The sequence below is a fragment of the Octodon degus genome, unplaced genomic scaffold (assembly GCF_000260255.1).
Source record: "Octodon degus isolate 3935 unplaced genomic scaffold, OctDeg1.0 scaffold00001, whole genome shotgun sequence".
Lineage (NCBI taxonomy): Eukaryota > Metazoa > Chordata > Mammalia > Rodentia > Octodontidae > Octodon > Octodon degus.
Genome location: NW_004524577.1, coordinates 21817780 through 21841677, shown reverse-complemented (window position 1 = coordinate 21841677; position 23898 = coordinate 21817780). Strand labels below are relative to the sequence as shown.

The following is a 23898-nucleotide window of genomic DNA, read 5'->3' as shown; positions in this document are numbered from 1 at the left end:
TTGAACCATTTTCAATGTGCCTTTCATATAGATGGGCATGAGGCAGGCGTGGGGCCATTAATATTTACAGATGGCAGAAATGATAAACTTGAAATGACAGAGCCCAAGAGAAAACCCAGGTTTCCTGTTCTAAAAGAGTACTCCGGAGCTCTCTTGGTTTTTGGCTAGGGTGTCACTCCCTTGATCTCTTTTCAGTACTTATCCCTACTTTTCCTGCCTTAATTATTTCTGATTTTTTTGCTTCTAATGCCTGTCCCAGAGTTTGAACTGGGGCTTTTCCACCCCTGGAAAAGGAGACAGGTAGGAAAACGGCATGATTATGACCCAGGAGAAGGTTGGGTGGAGTAGTTGGGTTGGGTAGCTGGGTTGGAGCTGGGTCATAAGTATTTCTTAGTCAAGGAAAGTATTGAAAAAAAAAAAAAAGGTGTTAATGGCATTTGGTAAAACCAGATGAGAGATTTTTAACTTGTATTTTTGCTTGGGAATTTATCCTGGCAGTGGAAAATTCATATATATTTTATCTATCATATTTGTTTATAGCAGTTACAGTTTAGAGCCATCAGCACAGTGGTTGGGGCCTACCCGTAGGTGATGGTAGATTCCTACATTGAAAGGCTAAGAGATGTCCTGTCATGAGGAGTCCATCAGTGTCTGTCTTCCTGCATGCACCTCGAAGGGCCCCGTGTCTTTCTGCCTGCCCGCTCCCTTAGCCCGGGCTCTGCATGGAGCTGCCCATGCTCTTGTCCTCCCTGGCGAGCCCTGTCAGCAGCTGCCTGGCCTCCTTGGGCTCACCTACAAGGTTCCATCAGACACAGTCAGAGGACACAATGATCTTCACCCCCAAACGTGGGAGGAGGGGCAGTACAAAACTGTGAAGTAAGACATTTGGTTCCAGAAGCTCCAGCTCCATGGGTGTGGGGCCATCTGCATTACCATCAGAAGAGACAAAGCGAAAGCTCTGGGCTCACAACAGCTGGTCTGTCTACCATTTGAAATAGAAAGCTTGGCTCCATCCCTTGCAGAGCTTGTGACCTGCCTCCCTCCAGGGCTGCCAGGGTCAAGCAGGTCTCATTTGTCTCCATCACCACTGTGCCCACGTGAAGTAAAGACCTAGGAAGCCATTGTTCAGTTGCATTGAAATTCCAGAGCCAGAGCTACGATTCTCTCTGCCTATCGCCTACTGCTCTGAACTTGGTGTATGATCCCTGAAGTATCAGACTCTTTGGCATGATTGCGTTCTCAAGTTCTGACTGTACTCAGGGGATTTGGTAGTAACTCAGATCATACATACATTATCAACACCTTACACCAGGGGGGAAGAGAGATCCAGAAGTGGCCTGCTGATATGGTAGGCAATTAAGAGAACTCTTTGTAAGCTGTGTTCAGCCCTGAACCCTTGGGTCCTTTCCAGGCCCTTGGGTACCTTTCTGAGCAGTTCTACAGTTAGCTTCCAATGGGTGGTTTCTACTCACATTATTGGTTTCCCTTCTTTGCTATGAAACCAAGCAAAGGAATGATAAAGAAATGTGTTTATCATTGGAAAGACTGTGCATAAGGATGTATGAACTTCATCCATCTGGACCCCCAAATAAAACAAACACCCTTTTAAGTAAAGAATAGTGTTATGTGCATTGTTGATTAAATCATTTGTATAGGTCATGGACATAGAACATGGCATGATGGGCTGCATCTGTGTCATAGTTTGCCACTCATTACAAAAGAAAAGGAAACAGTTTTATCAAAATAATCTTGAGTTCTGTGGAAGGGCAGATTCTCCAGGGTTTGAAATTATGGGAGTGGGCTCCTTACCTCCTGGCACACATCGTGAAGGCCCCAAACTATCGGATGCTTCTTCACTGCTCTTGTAACTCTCTCACCCTGGTACTTTGGAGATCAAAGAAATGTTCAGCACATGTGGAAAAGACTCTGGACCAGTGGTGTTGGGGAGGTGGAGGACAGGCAAAGGCAGGGGAGGATGCTGGTAGAATTCACTCTCCCTCTGCACCATCAGAGCTACTCAGCCTTTATCCCCTTTACCTCACATGCACACACGCACACACACACACACACACACACACACACACACGCATGGCAATGGGATGCCACAGCTACTGTGGGCTGAAAATCACTACACTGGGCCAGTGGGCATCAGTTTCTGCAGCGGTGGTAGCCTAGAGCTGGCTTGGGAAGAGTCTGAGTACAGAATGCCTCAGTAACAAGAGAACCTTAAGGGTCATTTGGCATTTGGCTTTTTCCTTTTCTTGGTCTTTGGAATGTACTGCTCAACTGCAGAGAAAACAGAAACATAGTTTTTACCACTGCAAAAATGCTGTATTTTTTAACAAGAATAGCTAAAAACAAATGTACTGAAAAATAGAATCATCAGTGCACCTGCAACTTCAGGTTTCTGGAGTCTGAATTATCAGAGATCAGATATGAATCAAGGTGTATCACAGAGCAATTGTCCCACTGTCACATCTACCTTTGGAATCTGGGGATGGGGAAGCCGAAATCTCCTGGGGCATTTCCCAGCTTCTCTTGTTGGAAAGCTTTTCTTTTATCTTGTTATATCTTCAAGGAAGGGGTATAATCTTGTCTTCCACCCCCATTGTCTTAGATATTCTTCACGAGCACAGTTCCCATTAATCACCTCAGTTTTACTCACAGTTTTTCCTAAAATGTTAAAAGTTCCTTGTATTCCCTGCTCAGTGTCCTTCAAACCTGCTTCTCAGTCAGGAAGGGTCGATGGGGTGTGGGCAGGGGAGTGATGTAGGAGTTCAGTCCTGGCCATGTTTTAGTGCCTTGAAATTATCTAAGAATTGGATAGAAGAGCCTAGAGCCAAAGAACTCAGACTGGAGCTAGAGATGCTAATTTATAACTCATCTGCCTATCAGAGGTATTTAAAGCTCAGTAGGTCTTGGGGAACTACACAGAAATGTGTTAAAGAGAGGCTGGGGTGATAGCTCAGTAGAATAAGAGCTTGTCTGGCAAGCACAAGGACTTGAGTTCAATCCCTGGTTCCAGGGGAAAAAAAAAAAAAAAAAGAAAGAAATATGTTAAAGAGAAAAGGACCAGGTCATTTTAGAGGGGAAGGTCAAAGAAATGGAATCATCAAAGGAGACTTACTTAAGGTTTTTTGGTCTAATTTCTCTAAATGTCGTGCCTTAAACCAGATGCCAAAATCTAAGAGTTAGTGGCTTCTGTACTTTTCAATATAATCTTTCATTAAATAAGTCTAAAAGTAACTCTTACCACGAGCATGTGTGATTGAATGTCAGAGAAGGAGGAATACAGGCTTTAAGGAGTTCTGTAATTGGAATAATTCGGGGACTCCCATGAAGAACAAGAGAACAGGAAGTTAGGTGTGATGTTACATCCCTGTGACCCCAGCACTCTGGGAGACTGAGGAAGGAGAATGGCAAGTTTGAGCCCAATCTGGGCCACTTAGTGACTTGGACAGATCTGTCTCAAAATGAAAAAGGGGCTGGAGATGTAGCTCAGTGGTACTTACCTAGCACGGACAAGTCCCCGGCTTCAGTTCCCAGTGCTGGGGGGATCCAGTTGCTGTCACACACCTGTAAGCCCCGCTACTAAGGCAGGAGAATCATTTCTAGTCCTGAGTAACTAATTTCTTTTTCTTTTTCTTTTTTTTTTTAATTTTATTTATTTATTTATTTGTGTGTGTGGCCAGCTCAGCCCACCAGGGGGCGGGGCTGGCTGGCATGTGGTGCTGGGGGATTGAACCGCGGTCCCTGTGCTTTGCTAAGCTTGTTCTAAATAGGTGCTTTAGACCACTGAGCCATCTCACCAGCCCGTGAGTAACTAATTTCATAAGACCCTGTTTCAAAAAAGATTTTTTTTTTTTTTTTTGTATTTTTAGGGAAGGGTCTACAGGGTGTTCAGGGTCTCACTACTAGATCAGCCTTGTAGTGATCCGCCTGTTTACAGCCTCCCAAGAGCTGGGATTACAGGCGTGCGCCACCATGCCCTGTGTCTCAATTGCCCCTGCACCTGCTTGCAGGCGCTTTAATCCGCTGAGCTATTTGGCCGGCCCTACACAATAAATTTTTTAAAATGTGGAAGTAGGTTAGGTGGTTCAGTGCCAGAGTACCCCTGAGTTTAATCTCATGTCCCACAAAAGAAATCACAATTATTAATTGAAAAAAAAATTACGTACAAGGCAGTAGGAAAAAGATATGCGCCAGTGCAGGGCCTTGAAGTTTAAGCTTCTTTAGCTTCCTGTTAAGTCCATTTGACTGTCAACTAAAATCCCCGAGTTTTTCCATGGATATTTCAACTAAGCCACCTCTCCCGATCCTGTACTTGACCCTGCTGGTTTATTGAACCTTACATTTTTATCCCTTTAGGATGCTGTGCTGTTAAAGCGGACTTAGTTGTCTTCCTCCCAATGTCGAGAGCGTTCATAAATATCCTAGTTCTGCCATCCCGTATTTTGTTACCGTTCTCATTTCTGTGCCATCCACAGACCCGATCAGTATGTCTTTAGCATTTCTATCCGGGTGAATTCTCACGCTCTAGCAGCCCGTCATAGACTCCGTTCCAGGTTGACATTAAGCACTGCTTATATGGCTGGCTACAGAGCCACCAATTCTGTCACAGTGTACAGAGAACCCCTGAATTTGCTAAAGTTCAGTAGCACACTGTCTTACAGTATTTCCTCATCAGCCAAGCAAGTAACCTAATCAAAATGGAAATGTAGTTAGCAGGCTGTGGCTTAGAAATTAAAATCTTTTTTCATTTATATTATCTGCAGTCAAGCCGTTTCTTTCTTTTACTTTCCTTCCTCCTTCAGTATGACTATCCTGAATCGGGTAAAGAATTAACAAAAAAGATTTTCTTTGTTGCACAGCCACATCCCTCCTCTCCATGCCTGCATCCATCCTTGTAAGAGCCACGAGAACAGACTGTGGTTGACAGCATCCTCAGGCTCCTGTCACATCCCAGGTTCCCCCTCCCGGATGATAGCATGTGTTGAGATGACCACCCAAGTTCCACAGAAGATGTGTTTCTGCTCTCCAGAAATCTTTATTACTGTGGTTATTAAGAGGGTTTCCCAGTACGTGTATAAGAAGCTTCTATTTCCAAGTCTACAGACTGGTCCTGGCTTCCTTGCCACTGCTGCCATTGCCGGAGCCTTTTCACTACTCCCCTGATGAGCAGGGACTGCAGGGCGTCATCCCCTTCAGAGAGCTGAACCCTCTTAGACACAGCCTCTGCCCTGAGGCCAAGTCGGCATAGTGCCTGTGGGGCTGCAGGTCTGGAATTGAGGAAGAAGAGGTTGCACTTCTGCAGGTGTTCCACTGACACCCTGACTGGCATGCTCTGCCCCTGGTGTCTGCAGTCTTCTCTCTTCACACACGGGATGCTGCTGTTTTTCCAGAGGGTCCAGTTTCCCTCTCTGCCAAGGAGCTTGTCCAGCAGAGCTGGCTTGCTCTTCAGCTCTGCCCCGTACCTCATAGTTTTCAACTCATGACCTCTCTTGACTGTCTCATGCCCTGACATTTCCTCAGAATTCTGTGCAATTTTCATTTTCAGTTATTTCCTGCCATTCATAGACACACTCTGGGTAGAGGTGGAAAGATGGAAAGTAGATATTCTTCAGTCTTTTTTTACCTTATGCTTTAATTTGGTGATGACACACTTAGAGTGATTGATAGTGACTGAATATCCTTACCTGTCCCCAGCTAAATTAAAGCTCAACCACCCCACCTCTCAGCTAGAGTGGAATTTCAAGAGATTAAAATGAACCAAACTTAAATTTTAAATTTTTGCTATTAAAGATTGAGCAGTTAGAATTATCCTGGATTTGCCCCAGCTGTACGGTAAAACATGAATACTTTTCGTATTCTCTGCATGGAAATGAGAATCAAGGGAACCCTCCTAGTGAATAGTGATGGGGTTGACGCTGTGTTAATTAGTGGACAGGAAACCCTGTCTTTGCCCAGCAAATATTTTGAGCAAAGACGTACCCAATGATGGTTTCCATTTGCAGGAAATAAAGATTTTCTCCCCAAGATGGTTACCATTTGCTTTTTTAGTTTTCTTAGCTTCTAAACTAGTGACTAATTCTTACTCTTCTTATAGGAGGCTGCGAAGTTAAGATGTAGGGAAACCGAAACATTTTTGTTATTTTGCTGTACTGTGACCCTTCACATAAATTGTGGGTTTTTTTGTCTTTTTGAGATAAGGTCTGGCTATGTGGTTCAGGCTGGTCTGGAGCTTACTTTGTAGCCCCGGCTGATCTCAAATTCACAATCCTCCTGGCTCAACCTCTTGAGTGCTGGGATTATAGGCATGCACCACCACACCCAGCCATAAATTGTTATTCTTAGGGTTAACAGGCAAGTAAAACAAAAGTGACTATTTTAGGTAATCCAATATAGAAAATTCAGGAGAGAGCAAGAGGTGGGGGGGAGAGAGAGAGAGCACGAGCGAGCGATAGCCTTAGAATATAAATATTCAGGAGATTATAAGATAGGAAAATAAGACCAGAAGAGTGAAGACTGCTGGCTCAGGGTTGCCAGGATCTTTACTTTGTCCTTCATCATTTGTATCCAGGATATAGAACCTTCGGTTGTTGAAACTCAGAGCTTATTTATGAGGTTTGCTGAAATGGCAAGAAATCTGGCATTTATGGCATGATTCTCTGCTGCCATTTGCTAAGCTAAAATCGTGAAACATATGGCCGTAAGATGGAGTAAGAAAGAAAACAGCATTTTTATTAAAGCCTCCATCACTGCTCAGGCCCTGATCTGCTTTTCCACATTCCTGTCCTTGGGAAGTACTACACAGTGTGCTGAAAAACACTTGAACCCAGCGTGATCTTAGCCACTCATTCCACTTGCCCTGAAAAGAACGAGAGCAGTGTCTCATGTTGGATTCAAATATGAGCAAGTGGGGAGCAGATTTGACCACTGGCTTGTATAATTAATTATCCAGCCACTTTTATCACCATGGCTTCAATAAAAAGTATTTATACTTGCAGAGGATCTGCTGAGGGAAGCACTTAGGTTCTAAGTAGTGTGTACTGATGCCAGAAAGCAGTCCTTTTTTATTTTGTAATAGACAATGTACACCTTCCCATCTACAGGTGGGGACCAGGGGGGTGGACAAACTTTTTGCTTTTGTGCCTACCAAGTTCTAAAGGGAGACAGCAAGTAATGCACTATTATTACCTGAATTCTTTTAATTTTCTGAGCAGGGGTTAGGGAGATAGGTCAGCGGCATACGCACCTGCCTGGCAAACACAAGATCCTGAGTTTGATCCCTGGTCAAAAAAAAAGAATTTTTTGACCAGGCTGCCTTTTGCCAGGTCCAGTAGATTAAAAGGGAGGTTTTTTTGTTTGTTTGTTGTTTGTTTTTTTCAGTACTGGGGATTGAACTCAGGATCTTGTGCTTGCCAGGCAAGCACTTATTCTACTGAGCTGTCTCCCCAGCCCAAAAGAGATGGTTTTATGTAAATAAGTGGTAGAATGATTCACAGTTTTCTCCTTATGATAGTTTAATATATCGTAATTTAAGGGCATCTTTAAAAGCTCAGTTCCCATGGGGGAAAATTCAAAATATTTGCGACTGCTGTGGCTAAAGCACAAACCACCCAGATGGGCTCTAGTTTTGGAACTGGAGCAGAGATCTGGAGTTTCCCTGTTGGGCAGGATGTAGGAAGGAGAGTAGTTGGGGAGAAGAAAGTGTCGGTGGTAGCAGAGGGAATGACATGGGTGCTCAGGACAGAGCTTGTTCACCTTCTGGTCTGCTAACATCATCATTTAAACAGCATCATTCCACGAGTGCATCTCTGAAACTGACCCTGTGGGTAAGTCAGTGATCTATGTAATACCTAGCAGTAGATGGAGATGATGAATGGAAATGACAACCAGTTAAACCTCTTCTTCCCCCACCCCACCTCCTCCTCTCCTCTCTAAACCCAGATTGGTGAGTTACTGAGCACCACCCATCCTGCCAACAAAGCCAGTTTAACCCTGTTCTGTCCTGAAGAGGGCGACTGGAAGAACTCCAATCTTGACAGACACAACCTCCAAGACTTCATCAACATTAAACTCAACTCAGCTTGTATATTGCCAGAAATGGAAGGACTTTCTGAATTCACTGAGTATCTCTCAGAATCCGTGGAAGTCCCATCTCCTTTTGACATCCTAGAACCCCCCACCTCAGGTGGATTTCTAAAGCTCTCCAAGCCCTGCTGTTACATTTTTCCAGGAGGGAGGGGTGATTCTGCACTCTTTGCAGTGAATGGATTCAACATGCTCATCAATGGAGGGTCAGAAAGAAAATCCTGCTTCTGGAAGCTCATCCGACACTTAGATCGAGTGGACTCAATTCTGCTCACCCACATTGGGGATGACAATTTGCCTGGAATCAACAGCATGCTGCAGCGGAAGATTGCAGAGCTGGAGGAGGAGCAGTCCCAGGGCTCCACCACCAACAGTGACTGGATGAAAAACCTTATCTCCCCTGACTTGGGTGTTGTCTTTCTCAATGTACCTGAAAATCTGAAAAACCCAGAGCCTAACATCAAGATGAAGAGGAGCATAGAAGAAGCTTGCTTCACTCTCCAGTACTTAAACAAATTGTCTATGAAGCCAGAGCCTCTGTTTAGAAGTGTAGGCAATACCATAGAGCCTGTCATTCTTTTCCAAAAAATGGGAGTAGGGAAACTCGAGATGTATGTGCTTAATCCAGTTAAAAGCAGCAAGGAAATGCAGTATTTTCTGCAGCAGTGGACTGGCACCAACAAAGACAAGGCTGAATTAATTCTGCCCAGTGGTCAAGAAGTAGACATTCCAATTTCCTACTTAACTTCAGTCTCATCTTTGATCGTGTGGCATCCAGCAAACCCTGCTGAGAAAATCATTCGTGTTCTGTTTCCTGGAAACAGTACCCAGTACAACATACTGGAAGGACTAGAAAAGCTCAAACACTTAGACTTCCTGAAGCAGCCTCTGGCTACCCAAAAGGATCTCACTGGCCAGGTGCCCACCCCCACCACTGCAAAACAAGTAAAATTGAAACAGAGGGCTGACAGCCGAGAAAGTCTCAAGCCAGCCACAAAGCCACTTCCTACCAAATCAGTGCGAAAGGAGTCTAAAGAAGAAACACCTGAGGTCACAAAAGCTAATCAAGTGGAAAAGCCTCCGAAAGTTGAAAGCAAAGAAAAAGTAGTAGTGAAAAAAGACAAGCCCATCAAAACAGAGACCAAACCTCCAGTGACAGAGAAGGAGGCAGTTGGCAAGGAGGAGCAGCCTCCTGCCAAAGCTGAGATGGCCGAGAAGCAGGCCACAGATGTCAAGCCCAAAGTTGCCAAAGAGAAGGTAGTAAAGAAGGATGTGAAACCAAAATCTGAAGAAAAGAAAGAGGAAAAGGAAAAGCCCAAGAAAGAAGTGGCTAAGAAGGAAGAGAAAACACCCATCAAGAAGGAGGAGAAACTGAAAAAAGAAGAGGCAAAAAAAGAAGTCAAAAAAGAAATCAAGAAAGAAGAGAAAAAAGAACTCAAAAAAGAAGTAAAGAAGGAAACACCCCTAAAAGAAGCCAAGAAAGAAGTTAAGAAGGATGAAAAGAAGGAAATTAAGAAGGAAGAAAAGGAGCCCAAAAAAGAAATTAAGAAGCTCCCTAAGGACATAAAGAAATCAACTACTCCTTTATCTGATGCAAAGAAACCAGCTGCTTTGAAGCCAAAAGTACCTAAGAAGGAAGAGACTGTCAAGAAAGAGTCTGTGGCTGCTGGGAAGCCAAAGGAGAAGGGGAAAATTAAAGTCATTAAGAAGGAAGGCAAGACTGCAGAGGCTGCGGCCATCGGCACTGCAGCCGCCACTGCAGCTGTGGTGGCAGCTGCTGGAGTAGTGGCAACTGGCCCTGCCAAAGAACTTGAAGCAGAGAGGTCCCTTATGTCATCCCCCGAGGATCTAACCAAGGACTTTGAGGAACTAAAGGCGGAAGAGGTTGATGTAGCAAAGGACATCAAGCCTCAACTGGAGCTCATTGAAGATGAAGAGAAAGGAAAGGAAACAGAACCAGTTGAAGCCTATGAGGTCCAGAAGGAGACAGAAGTCATCAAGGGCCCTGCTGAGTCCCCTGATGAGGGCATCACCACCACTGAGGGGGAGGGCGAATGTGAGCAAACACCTGAGGAACTGGAGCCAGTTGAGAAGCAAGGGGTAGATGACACTGAAAAATATGAAGACGAAGGAGCTGGTTTTGAAGAATCCTCAGAGACTGGAGACTATGAAGAAAAGGCAGAAACTGAGGAAGCTGAGGAGCCAGAAGAGGACAGTGAGGACAATGTGTGCGTGAGCACCTCAAAGCACAGCCCCGTTGATGAGGAAGAAAGTGCAAAGGCAGAGGCTGATGTGCACATCAAGGAGAAGAGGGAGTCTGTGGCAAGTGGGGATGACCGGGCGGAAGAAGATATGGATGAGGTAGTTGAGAAAGGAGAAGCTGAACTGTCTGAGGAGGAAGGGGAAGAGGACAAGGCAGAGGACGCCAGAGAGAAGGAATATGAACCAGAAAAGGCTGAAGCAGAAGACTACGTGATGGCTGTGGTTGACAAGGCGGCAGAGGCTGGTGGCACAGATCAGTATGGCTTTCTGTCCACAACAACCAAGCAGCCTGGGGCCCAGTCTCCTAGCCGAGAACCCGCATCTTCTATCCATGACGAGACTTTACCTGGAGGTTCTGAGAGTGAGGCCACAGCCTCCGATGAGGAGAATCGGGAAGACCAGCCCGAGGAATTCACCGCCACCTCTGGCTACACTCAGTCCACTATTGAGATATCCAGCGAGCCCACCCCAATGGATGAGATGTCAACTCCTCGCGATGTGATGAGTGATGAGACCAACAATGAAGAGACGGAGTCCCCATCTCAGGAATTCGTAAATATCACCAAATATGAGTCTGCGCTCTATTCTCAGGAATACACTAAACCTTCTGTCACACCATTCAATGGCTTATCCGATGGATCAAAAACAGATGCCACTGAGGGTAGGGATTATAGTGTTTCAGCCTCCACCATATCCCCACCCTCATCCATGGAAGAAGACAAATTCACCAAATCTGCTCTACATGATGCTTATTGTTCTGAAGAGAAAGAAGTGAAACCTAGTGGCACATTGGAGGTCCAAGACACCACCTCAGCAGTTTCAGATGGAAGACTTAGTCCAGCCAAGAGTCCATCTCTAAGTCCATCTCCACCATCGCCCATAGAGAAGACCCCTCTGGGTGAACGTAGTGTGAACTTCTCTCTGACACCCAATGAGATTAAAGTCTCCACAGAGGCAGAAGCTGTCTCTGCGTCTCCTGAGGTAACCCAAGAAGTAGTTGAAGAACACTGTGCAAGTCCTGAGGAAAAGACTCTGGAAGTGGTGTCACCATCTCAGTCTGTGACTGGCAGTGCTGGTCATACACCTTACTACCAATCTCCCACTGATGAGAAAGCTAGTCATCTCCCAACGGAAGTCGTTGAAAAACCACAAGCAGTTCCAGTGAGTTTTGAATTCAGTGATGCCAAAGATGAGAATGAACGGGCTTCCATAAGCCCCATGGATGAACCTGTGCCAGACTCAGAGTCTCCTATTGAAAAAGTTCTGTCTCCTTTGCGCAGCCCTCCCTTGATTGGGTCAGAGTCTGCATATGAAAGTTTTCTGAGTGTGGATGACAAGGCTCCCAGTAGAGGCTCTGAAAGCCCCTTTGAAGGAAAGACTGGAAAACCAAGCTTTCCAGACCAAGTAAGTCCAGTTTCTGAAATGACTTCCACTGGCCTTTACCAAGACAAACAGGAGGAGAAGAGCACAGGCTTTATACCAATAAAGGAAGACTTTAGTCCAGAAAAGAAAACAGATGATGTAGAAGCCATGAGTTCTCATGCAGCACTGGCTTTGGATGAAAGGAAGCTAGGAGATGTTTCTCCAACACAAATAGACGTCATTCAGTTTGGATCTTTTAAAGAAGACACCAAGATGTCCATTTCTGAAGGCACTGTCTCTGACAAGTCAGCCACTCCTGTAGACGAGGGTGTAGCAGAAGACACATACTCTCACATGGAGGGTGTGGCCTCAGTCTCCACAGCCTCTGTGGCCACAAGCTCGTTTCCAGAGCCAACAACAGATGATGTGTCTCCCTCCTTGCATGCTGAGGTTGGCTCCCCACATTCCACAGAAGTAGACGACTCCCTCTCCGTGTCTGTTGTGCAGACGCCTACCACTTTCCAGGAAACAGAAATGTCTCCCTCTAAAGAAGAATGCCCAAGACCAATGTCAATTTCTCCTCCAGATTTCTCCCCTAAGACTGCCAAATCTAGGACACCAGTTCAAGATCACCGGTCTGAACAATCCTCCATGTCTATTGAATTTGGCCAGGAATCTCCTGAGCATTCCCTTGCTATGGACTTTAGTCGCCAGTCTCCAGATCACCCGGCTGCAGGTGTGAGTGTGCTGCATATCACTGAAAATGGGCCAACAGAAGTAGACTACAGTCCTTCTGACATGCAGGACTCCAGTTTGTCACATAAGATCCCACCAGCAGAGGAGCCGTCCTACACCCAAGATAACGATCTCTCTGAACTCATCTCAGTGTCTCAGGTGGAGGCCTCCCCTTCCACCTCTTCTGCTCATACCCCGTCTCAGATAGCTTCTCCTCTTCAAGAAGACACTCTATCCGATGTTGCTCCTCCCAGAGATATGACCTTGTATGCCTCTCTCACCTCTGAGAAAGTACAAAGTCTGGAAGGAGAGAAGCTCTCTCCCAAATCTGATATTTCTCCACTCACCCCACGAGAGTCTTCTCCTTCATATTCCCCTGGGTTTTCAGATTCTACCTCTGCAGTCAAAGAGAGCATGGCAATGCGCCATACCTCCTCTTCTCCACCAGTAGACTCAGCATCCACCGAGCCCTATGGCTTCCGTGCCTCAATGTTATTTGACACAATGCAACATCATCTCACCTTGAACAGAGATTTGACCACATCTGGTATTGAGAAGGACAGTGGAGGGAAGATACCTGGTGACTTTAGTTACGCTTATCAAAAGCCTGAAAAAACCACCGGGTCCCCAGATGAAGAAGATTATGACTATGAATCTTATGGGAAAACCACTCGGACCCCAGAAGCGGGCAGCTATTACTATGAGAAAACAGAGAGAACCATGAAATCTCCCTGTGACAGCGGCTACTCTTATGAGACCATTGAGAAGACCAAGACCTCTGAAGATGGTGGCTATGCCTGTGAAATTACTGAGAAGACCACACGGACCCCTGAAGAAGGTGGATACTCCTATGAGATCAGTGAGAAGACAATAAGGACCCCTGAAGTGAGTGGTTACAGCTATGAAGTGAATGAAAGGTCTAGGAGGCTCCTAGATGACATTAGCAATGGCTACGATGACTCTGAGGATGGTGGCCACACACTAGGGGATTCCAGTTACTCTTATGAGACCAATGAGAAAATTACCAGTTTCCCTGAGTCTGAAAGTTATTCCTATGAGACGTCTACAAAAACAACACGAAGCCCTGATTCTTCTACTTACTGTTATGAGACAATGGAGAAAATTACTAAGACCCCCCAGGCATCTACATATTCCTATGAGACCTCAGACCGATGCTACTCGGCAGAAAAGAAATCCCCCTCAGAGGCCCGCCAAGAGGTTGATTTATGCCTTGTGTCCTCCTGTGAATACAAGCATCCCAAGACAGAGCTGTCACCCTCATTCATCAATCCTAACCCTCTGGAGTGGTTTGCCAGTGAAGAGCCCACTGAAGAATCTGAGAAGCCCCTCACTCAGTCAGGGGGGGGCCCACCACCTCCAGGAGGAAAGCAACAGGGCCGACAGTGTGATGAAACCCCTCCCACCTCTGTCAGTGAGTCGGCCCCATCCCAGACCGACTCTGATGTTCCCCCAGAGACAGAAGAGTGCCCGTCCATCACAGCTGATGCCAACATTGACTCTGAAGATGAGTCAGAAACTATCCCTACAGATAAAACAGTCACATACAAACACATGGACCCACCACCGGCCCCCATGCAAGACCGCAGCCCATCTCCCCGCCATCCTGATGTGACCATGGTGGACCCAGAGGCCTTAGCCATTGAGCAGAACCTGGGCAAAGCTCTGAAGAAAGACCTGAAGGAAAAGACCAAGACTAAGAAGCCAGGTACCAAGACCAAGTCCTCCTCACCTGTCAAAAAAGGTGATGGCAAGTCTAAACCTTCAGTGGCTTCACCAAAACCAGGGCCCTTAAAAGAACCTTCAGATAAGGTGTCCAGAGTGGCTTCTCCTAAGAAGAAAGAATCTGTGGAAAAAGCTACAAAAACTACCACCACTCCTGAGGTCAAAGCTGCACGTGGGGAAGAGAAAGATAAGGAGACCAAGAATGCTGCCAATGTCTCCAAGTCAGTAAAGACCGTGACTGCAGGTAGGTGGAGGCTGCATCCATCCTTTTATTTACAGCCATTATATTTCCATTTGTCCTGGGAAGAGGAGAACCCCTCCCTCCCACCCTTGCTATTCTCTCCTGTCTGAAGGCATGTGTCTTGGTTCAGTGTCGCCTACAGGACAGGATGGCTTAGCATATAGCCTAGTGCAGTGTGATGAGTTCAGATAGGATTCCTAGGTTTGCACCCTCCTGGAACACAGCCCCTGTATTCCTGTTCTAAACCTTCAGGACCTAGGATGTCTTGTAGGCTGCTCTGAAGATTGGGTTCAGGTGTGCTGGCCTAACATCAGCTGGGTGACATAGGCCCGGAGCTCCCAAAGGCCTAGTGAGAACCAGCAGTTCTGCGCTAAACCTGAAATGACAAGCCTAGGCCAAGATGTAGCATCTGTTCTTTTCCATAAAAAAAATTTAGATTAAAAATTAAGATTTTTAATTTTAAAGACTTTGGCGAGACATCCCTACAAAAGGCAATGTTCTGTTTTTCTTATCAGGTAACGAATATCATCATTTCATTTGATCCCATGAGAGCCCACTGCAAGTTGAGAGGAAAACACTGACGTTCTTTTTCATTCCTCTCTCACCCCAAAGCACACTAATAAGACACAGAATATTATTTCAGATTGAAATTTCACTTGGCCACAGCAGATATCTCTGACTTCTACTCTTTCCTGTTTGTCACCCATTCTCAGATTTATGTGCTTCTCGCCAGTGACTGGGGTTTTTGCTAGAACTGGTCTCTGTGAGCCCAACTTTGTATTGTGGCTCTAAATCATTCGCAAGGATTTACATTAATACCTATTTTGCTATCCATGACTGTTCAAGAATTTTAGATCATACTTCACAAAGTAATATAAATTGACTCAAATATATAAAGCAAAAGAAAAAAAAATATTTCCTTCACTTTTAAGGGAAAAGCTGAGAGGTGAACCTTTGGGGCTTACAAGTTCAGGACATTTTAGGATGATTTGCTTACAGCTGAAGGTTTTTACTTTGTTTTTTGTTGTTGCTTTTAGAGGCAGGTCCTCACTATGTATTGTAGACTCTTGAACTCACTATGTAGCCCAGGTTGGCTTTGAACTTGAAGCGATCCCCCTTAGAGGTCAGCCTCTGCAGGGCTGGGTTTACAGGTGTGCACCACTGCACCTGGCCAAAGTTTTGCTTCAATTTTAGGATTAGCGTTTTCATCAGATTTGCTCTTTTTACATACAGAAAACAACCTAAATTTGGGCCTGCTTAGAATAATTCTAAAACTGTCAGGTTTGGCCTGAAAGAGTCGACAGCTGACCAGCACTCAGAAGAAAGCCTGATGCCCATTCAGACAAATGAAAGTTGGCTGAAACCAGAGACCAACTATGCCCGGACACACCATCTGCTAGTCCAGTTGATTTCTTTGAAAAAAAAAACTGTTTTTGGACATTTGAAGAAATAATCTAAAAGTCCGTGTAATAAAGATGAGTTAATGTAGTTTTGAAGATGCTTTTTTTAAGAGGCAAATTTGAGCAGTTTTTAAAAACAAACTGAATGGACTTCTGACAATTTCTAGTTCGGGTTTCGATGAACAATATTCATTTGGTGCGGATGGTGGTAATTCAGTTTTCCAGGCAGTTTCAGACATGTTAATTATTAGAATGGAAACTCATTTTAATTTCTTGTACAGCTGGGAAATAAACCTGGGGCCTCATGCATAGGAGGCAAATGCTGTATTGTACTTTTTAACTGGGCCATGTCAGAAAAACCTCCCTGTATAGGATCCGGGAAGCATTGGGGTTCATCTGAATCTGCTTCTCTTAGGCTTTTCTGATATAGGCTGGGAAAATGAGCTACAGGATACCTTCTTCCTTTCTTGGGTATGTCTAGATACTCTAGTCTTTCTGGACCTTCTTTTACCAAAACTTGATTACAGCCTTGTCTAAGGATTAGTGTATCACTTGGGAGCACTGTATTAGGGAGAGAATGCAGTAGTTTTTTGAAGTCATCAATGAGTCTGAGGTACTGAGGGTGCTGGAGATATGATGGGGTTAGGATCGAAACCATTTACTAGGTCAAATGTTAGGATATACCATCAGTCATGGGCAAAATTAATATCAGACGAGACCCTAATGTGAATTATTAAAATCATTTGACTATAGTTACCTAGATACAAATGCTTCCTTTTCAACTAAGTGTTTCTGAGATCACTTTCCAAATTAAAGCCCAAGTCCGTAGCTCCTTCAGGAGAGGTATTATTATTCATTGCCATCTTTGGGAAAGGCCTTGAAAGTCTTCCCACTTGAAACTCTTTCCTACTTACCTGTACTAGACAACCCATTACTTCCGTTGTCCATTACTTGGGTTGTCCATTACAGGTCATATCCCATTCTTTACTTCTTCTCTTGGGCCATGGTTAATAAACAGCCCTGGTATGATTGCTAGTATTAGATGCAGGCTACAAGTTAACAGGGAGATGGAAATACTGGCCCCTCTTTGCATGTTCCAGAAGACCTACTTGGGGATTAGTGGCAAAGGTGTATTGCATGCAGTGGGGAAGGCATATTCGATAGAGGTTTATTTGCATTACCGTGACCCTTGCTTTGTCTTTGCTTACTAAAGGACCAGGCACCACAAAAACAGCCAAATCCTCCACTGTGCCTCCAGGCCTCCCTGTGTATTTGGACCTGTGCTACATCCCCAATCACAGCAATAGTAAGAACGTTGATGTAGAGTTTTTCAAGAGAGTGCGGTCATCCTACTATGTGGTGAGTGGGAATGACCCTGCTGCGGAGGAGCCCAGCCGGGCTGTCCTGGATGCCTTGCTGGAAGGGAAGGCTCAGTGGGGCAGCAATATGCAGGTAAGAGCTCCAGGACTGCATCTGTGCTGTAGCTGAGCTGGGTCAAGAAGCAGGGGGAGGGAGCAGTGTCTATAAAATAGAGACCCCTTTTTAGTATGGATCATGTGTGCTGCCTCTTGAATCTGTCACATGTGAAATATCCTGAGGACAAAGTCAGTTTAACACACAGAAGACAGTCTAAAGTAATATTCTTGATAGCACCAATAGCCATTGCCTTGGAGGAAACCTACTTTACCTAAGACATAAGTCACTTTACTGCATCTGTACAACAGAGTAATTGCTCTTCCCCCAATCTGCTGAGTTGTGTGTGTGTGTGTGTGTGTGTGTGTGCATGTGTGTGTATCAGAGCAGTTCTATGTCCACTGGAGAGCTGCTGGAGAATTGGTTTTATTTTTCTGTGTTTTGTAAGTAGACCAAAGCTAGGAAAATTTAGGAAATTTAGAAAATTTTAGAAAATTCTAAATTTTAGAAAATTCCTTAGTAGGAGCTGTGCTTCCCAAGGAACCACATGTTTAGCTATGAGCCACCCCATCAACCCAGCTGTACTCTTTGCTTACTTAACTCATGTGTTTGCATAAAATCGGATCACCTAGTAAACTATGTTTGCATAACATAGGCAGCATTTTCCTTTTTTCATAATATTAATTAAATACAATTATTTAGTCATGTGAAAGCTGATGGAAAGCATGCAGTGACCTCCTACTGAATATTTGATGGGAATTTTACTATTCAAACCATTACCCAAACATGCCACTTCTTCAGCCCCAACCACATACATGAATTGCAAATGCAAATCTTTGTTTGCAAAGTATTGGTTCTACCTAGTGGGTGGGGATCTGAAGGTTTTCATGCAAACATATCAGCTGTGTTAAAAGATATACAAGAAATCGCATCTTAACCAGAAAGTCAACCAGTTGATAAAAGCAACAACTTAAAATCAACTAGTTGCTTTTAGTTCCGACCTTTAGCTCCTCCCAACTTTATTCTGGTTGCTGGAAAACATAAGTTGAAAAATCCTTTGCGTGTCTATTGAAAATTGGAAAGTACCTTACTCGATTTTTTTCATCAGGTTTCTGTTTCTGCCCTTACTTGGCTCTTTTTCCTCTTCCTGCAGGTGACTCTGATCCCGACTCATGACTCAGAAGTGATGAGGGAATGGTACCAGGAGACCCATGAGAAACAGCAGGACCTCAACATAATGGTCTTGGCAAGCAGCAGCACTGTAGTTATGCAAGATGAATCCTTCCCTGCATGCAAGATAGAACTGTAACACACAAGACCAGCCACACCACAGGATTTGAACTTTGTTTCCAGAAATTCTTCGATTTGAAACTACCTTTTCTAGAACATCAATTCATCTGATTAAGTCGCTGAACAATTACCTGCCAAATGCTATACTGTGTCATGGTGATGCAAGTCTCAGTTTTTGCTGATTGCTAAGGGAAGTAACAGTATTCCCACAATAGGGTTCAAGTTACTGCAAAATTACCTACCCCAGTTCATCTCTGCTGAACATTTGGAAACCATGCACTAGCGAGCCCAACTGACTTCTGCTAGGTAGAGACATTTGTCTTAGAGAGAGAAAGAGAGAGAGGGAGAGAAGGAGCAAGGGAGGGAGCGCACAAAGAGAATGCAGGAGAGAGAGAGAGCAAAAAAGCATGAGAAAGAAAAGAATGCAAGAGAAGGAGATGGAATGGTAGAGTGTTCTGGTGAGATACCCAGAGAGAAGAAAGAGAGCAGGATGGGAGGAAAAGAAGAAAACCAACAGTTTGGTCTGCATTTTCTCAGGTAGTAGGTATTCTGTAGTCTACATAGGCAGCGTTTTCCTTTTTTTGTCAGTCTGAATCATTAAAAAGGGTCTTACTTTTCTCAAGCAATTTGGCTAGAAGAAAATAAAAAGAATAAAACTTGTGAGGAGAGTGTGTGAGATGTTCACACCTTATTAAGCTCCTTCACTTTGCAAATTGCACTGACATGATGTAGTTGAGTGTAGACTGGACACACAAGTGGTCGAGCCCCATTCACAACTCTCTGACTCTAACCACACAAGTAAATTGATCTAAGGCATGCTCCCAGCATTTGTTCACCAACGTGGCCCACATTGAGTCAATTAATCTGCATGCAGCAACACCCATGTCCACTCCAGTTAACTGAAGCAAATACCAAAGCAGTTGGGAGTACATATGGTAGACAGTTTGCCTTAGGAAGTGACTTGAATGTACAAAGATACTTGATGCACTTATTTTTTAATGTGAGACAGCAAGTTTATAAAACATCCGTGTAGGATTATAGATACTCCAGTTAAAGGAGCCCATGTATGCTCAAGTGTGGGGGTACTAGAAGCTGATCTGATTGGTCCAACGGTTTGATGCTGAGTCATGCGTGTTGAATATCACTTCAGTGTACCTGTGGCCTCTCAGTCAAACAAGTTGTGCCTTTCATAGCTTCTTTACTACTGCAAGCTCAAGATTGACATGGCTTCTGTGATCAGAACTGGGAAAGCAGTGAATCTTATGGTGGAAGAGGTTCTCAGCAAGTGTACAGTATTTACCTTCCTTTGTCTTACATTGGCTTTTTTAATTTCCATTAACTTCAACAAAATTATGGGAACAAGTGTACAGCAGAATTTTTTTTTAGCTATGTGAGAACTTTTCATAGATGAACTTTTTAACAAATGTTTTAATTTACAGGAAAATGCAAAGAAAAATTTCAAGTGATAGTCTTTTTTTTAAAGTGTTTCGTAAGACAAAAAAAATGAATAATGTTTTTTGACGTTATGGCAAGACTGAGGTCTGATATTGCAGTAATAATATTTATTAAAATCCTGTAACTACAAGGAATAATGATACCTCCCACCCCTTGGTTCCCATCACATAAAAATCCGAGTATGTGCTATTTGAGAGTGGGAGCGAACGGCATGGTAGGCTACTTTTCAGGGCCTTTACAAGTAAGTACATCACCCAGTGGTACCCTGCATACTTCCTTCAAGATCCTCAACCTTGAGGTAAAAGAGCTAAGTTCTAAGGAACCATAGCACAAATTTGCTTTGGGATTTTCTTTTCTGGAAAAAAAAATAGCTTGAAAACAAAATGAATTTCCGGCTAACTCCTATGTTCCTCATGTAGAATTTCGACATAATGTCCATCATTGTCATCACTGAACCGTGTACCTGGGAAGCCAGATCCTGAGCACAGCTGACAGCAGGATTCAGGTTGCAGATTAAGGCACCCGGTGTTCAGATGTGGCACATTTCTCAGTGACAACTGTCCTGTGCTCTGTCACGTTACGTTTCCTGCAGACTCAAAGATCTATGGAGTAGTGAACAATGACCTCATTTTATTTTCTATGTTAGTTATTTATTTCAGAATTTAACATTTAAGTTTATTTTTGTCTGTGATGTGTATGTTTTGCACTGCTAACTACTATGAGGGTTTAAACAATGCTTCTTCTGGTCCCTTCACTGAGGACCTATGCAGTCTACTTAATGCTGTGAATTACATTTTCCAAATGTCTAATTTTTTTAAGAAAATTAATATTCTATTTTTGTTAGGCTTCTCTAGGAATACAGCTTTTATTTATTACCCTGTTTTTTTCACATCCTTAAAAATAACACATTAAGGGTACAAAAGTTTTATATGTGATGGAAAAGTCATTGTAACAAAAATGGATTTCATTGAGTATAAACTCATCTACTTCTAGCTTCATGAGAAAAGCTACAATACTCAAGATAGTTACTTAAAGGTTAGCTGTTGAGTTGGTCCACATTATGTGAGGAAAGAGAAACAATTTCTAGCCTTCTTGCCAAATCTAGACCTCTGGTTGATTTTTCTTTGAGTTACTTTCCAGTTTCCTCCCAAATTAAGTTTCCTAACCAAGTATATTATTTTGCTTTTAAAAAATATGGATATCTTAGAAGAATTGTAGCCAGACTTCAGTTGTAATCACTCAACCCCAATCCTTATTTTTAAATTTTTTCCCCCCACTATGGGGTTTAGTGGGAAAAATATTTAAAAAACTGTCACTGGTCAGCTGGCTCTTTTTCCTATGAAATCTGTCAGTACCATATTCCATCTGTTGTACTCAATGATGGCCACAGAGCCTGAGTATACCAGGAAAACCAATGTTTGCATTACAGGTTGCTCCTGTCCTAGACACCTTTCCTACCTGAGTGACTAACCTAATTTTTCTAGTTCCATAAGTACACAGTTAGTTTAGTGACAGCCATCATAAAGTACCATGTACACTCATGGTGAAAGCTCAGAATCGACACAGACCTCTAGGAGCTTTGTTTATACCGATTACTTAAATCTGATTATATAGATTGACTATGGGAGTGGAAGGAATTTCCATTCTGTTTAAGTGATGGGATTCGATCAAGGTAGCGCTCATCATGACCTTTTGGGTAGTGTTCGTAAGCAAAATTCTGCAGAGACTAAATATTAGAGATGATCCTCCATTTTCAATTTTTACCAATTCTGACCCCTTTCTTGAGACCCCAATCCCTGTGCATGCTTCCTCAGTCTTGTGGTGGGACTGGATACAATTATGCCCCTTCCCCCAACACCATTTTCCATGGAGTTCAAAAGGAAAAAAAAAAATTTTTTTTTCTTGATGTTACATATCATAGTGAATGGTTTCCCCAGTGTATATGAATGTTTTAAGTGTCTCCAATAGCTTAAGAAGTTTAGGAGCTTTCCAGTACTCATTTAATAAGATTTAATCAGTTGCTAATGGAAATTTTACCACCTTTCATTTTCCCTCTTTTACCAAATTTCAGCTCTTGGGAGCTGCTCTACAAATCTGGAATTGCTTTTCTTGCCTCTCTTTAGTCATCTGTCACAGGAGGTTCCTGGTCAGTAATGATATTGTGAGTTAGGATAATAACTTTTTTTTTTTTTTTTTTTTTTTTTTGCGCCTCTGATTTAAGAGAAAAGATCCTGTTTCCATTGGAAAGAAACAGAAGCTTTGATCTTTGCACCAACTGAATCATACACCACAAGCAGCCTAGGAACGAGCATTCTTTGAAAGTGATTAGGTTATTCACCTGGTATTAAAATACATTTACTATTTTTAGAAAATCTGTGACTTTATGAAGTTAATTTCAAAGGCAGCATCAAAAACTGAAAAGAAAGGGAAAAAAATATGAAACCGCTTCTCTGTACTTGTTTGGAGCTCCCCAAAACAGGAGCCATGGGGAAGAGGCTCAGACGGGGGTGCCCTGTGGAGAACACACTGGGCAGTGGCTCCCAGTCATGCTTTCCCACGCCTCACGCACCCTGAGCTTTCCAGCCTGGAAAGCAGCAGTCCTGAGCCTGCTGAGAAGCACTTCACACTCCTCTCTCTTGTTCTGAATGGTGTTTGTGTCAGTCTGCAGCTGTGTATGGTATTATGTCTTATAATCCTGCATCACTTCTATCCTATCCAGTCATATCTAATGTAGAAAATTAGTTTCCAGTGAAAGTAATATGTAGTGCTTTTATGATATTTGTGTGCAATATCCCCTCTTCCATTGAGGATATTTGATGTAAAGGAAAAAAAAAAAAAAACAAAAAAAAAACTCAGTTCCACAATAAAATACAAAAGTGGCAGAAGTTCACATGTGTGCTGTGCTGTCCTTGGCGTTCCACAAGAGGGGTACAGTACTCTTTAAGGTGGGCTCCTTGGCTTCTGTGAATAGCTGTGAGGGTCCTGTTGCTAACCTTCACAGTTGCAACCGTGTTGTGTTTTGTGGCCAAGCTCTAAACCTAGAGGATGCTAGAGTCTGAGGACAGAAACTGGGAGATAAGGAGAAAGACAAGCTCAAAGATTGCCAAGGAAGAATTAGTTAACACCAGTGGAAGGAGCATGTTGGAGGCCTGTGCAAATGAACCAGAAACCAGATTGGAAGCCTAGCTTGGCCACACCCAGCTAGGTGGCCTGTCCCCTAACTTGCCTGGTTCTTTTTTTTTCCCCTGTAAAGTGAGAGTACTTGCTGAGCCAGTCTCCTGTGATGGCCCCTTCCAACCCTGGCCTTGCCTGCTCGATGGTCATGCACCGCGTCTCAGTCTCCTCTTAGTTTCGTGCTCATTACTGCTGAGTGTTGTGCATCTGACCCCTAGGAACTGCCAGGAAAGGTGCGAGTATGTGGTGAGAATCGTGTGAGTGAGTACAATGTCCTCTGCTGTTCAAATGATTATGGTTTGGGTACTCCATGCCCATTAGTGGGTTGTTCCTGTGGTGTGCAGTGTAAAAGGGAAAAAAAAAAACAACTTAGGTCCTAGTTGGTTGGGGAATACAGACCGGCTAGGGTGCAGTGGGGCCACTGTTACAGGCATGAGCTTGGGTGACTGCACAAGCACCTGAAGTGATGTCTATATAGAACATGGGAGTGAGGGTGTATTGCATTTGTGTACATGTGAGGAAGCAAATTCCAGGCAGAGGCAAAATTCAAAGGCTCAGCAGAGCATAATGTCAGCATACACTGAGGAGCAGAGACAGCTTACATTGGCTGCGTGCAGTGGGGAGCCCCCAGTATGGCCACAGGCTTAGTGGCCTTGTCTTCAGAAATTGTTCTTTGGCCTCAAAAGGTCACTGAAGCCTGTCTTTGGTGACCATGATGTCCCTTTGTCA

At 43.8% G+C, this 23898-nt stretch overlaps 1 protein-coding gene across 3 annotated transcripts in view; it reads left to right on the top strand.

Moving 5' to 3' along the window:
- Positions 1-22883, top strand: part of Map1b (microtubule associated protein 1B) — a 110913-nt gene extending 88030 nt beyond the window's left edge. For all 3 annotated transcript variants that reach the window (XM_004623016.2, XM_023703142.1, XM_023703206.1), the window contains 3 exons: positions 7951-14440; positions 17051-17289; positions 18404-22883. In XM_004623016.2, coding sequence (XP_004623073.1) covers positions 7951-14440; positions 17051-17289; positions 18404-18559 — 6885 coding nt within the window. In that variant the 3' untranslated portion in view covers positions 18560-22883. The remainder of the gene's footprint in view (positions 1-7950; positions 14441-17050; positions 17290-18403) is intronic.
- Positions 22884-23898: the final 1015 nt, after the last annotated feature.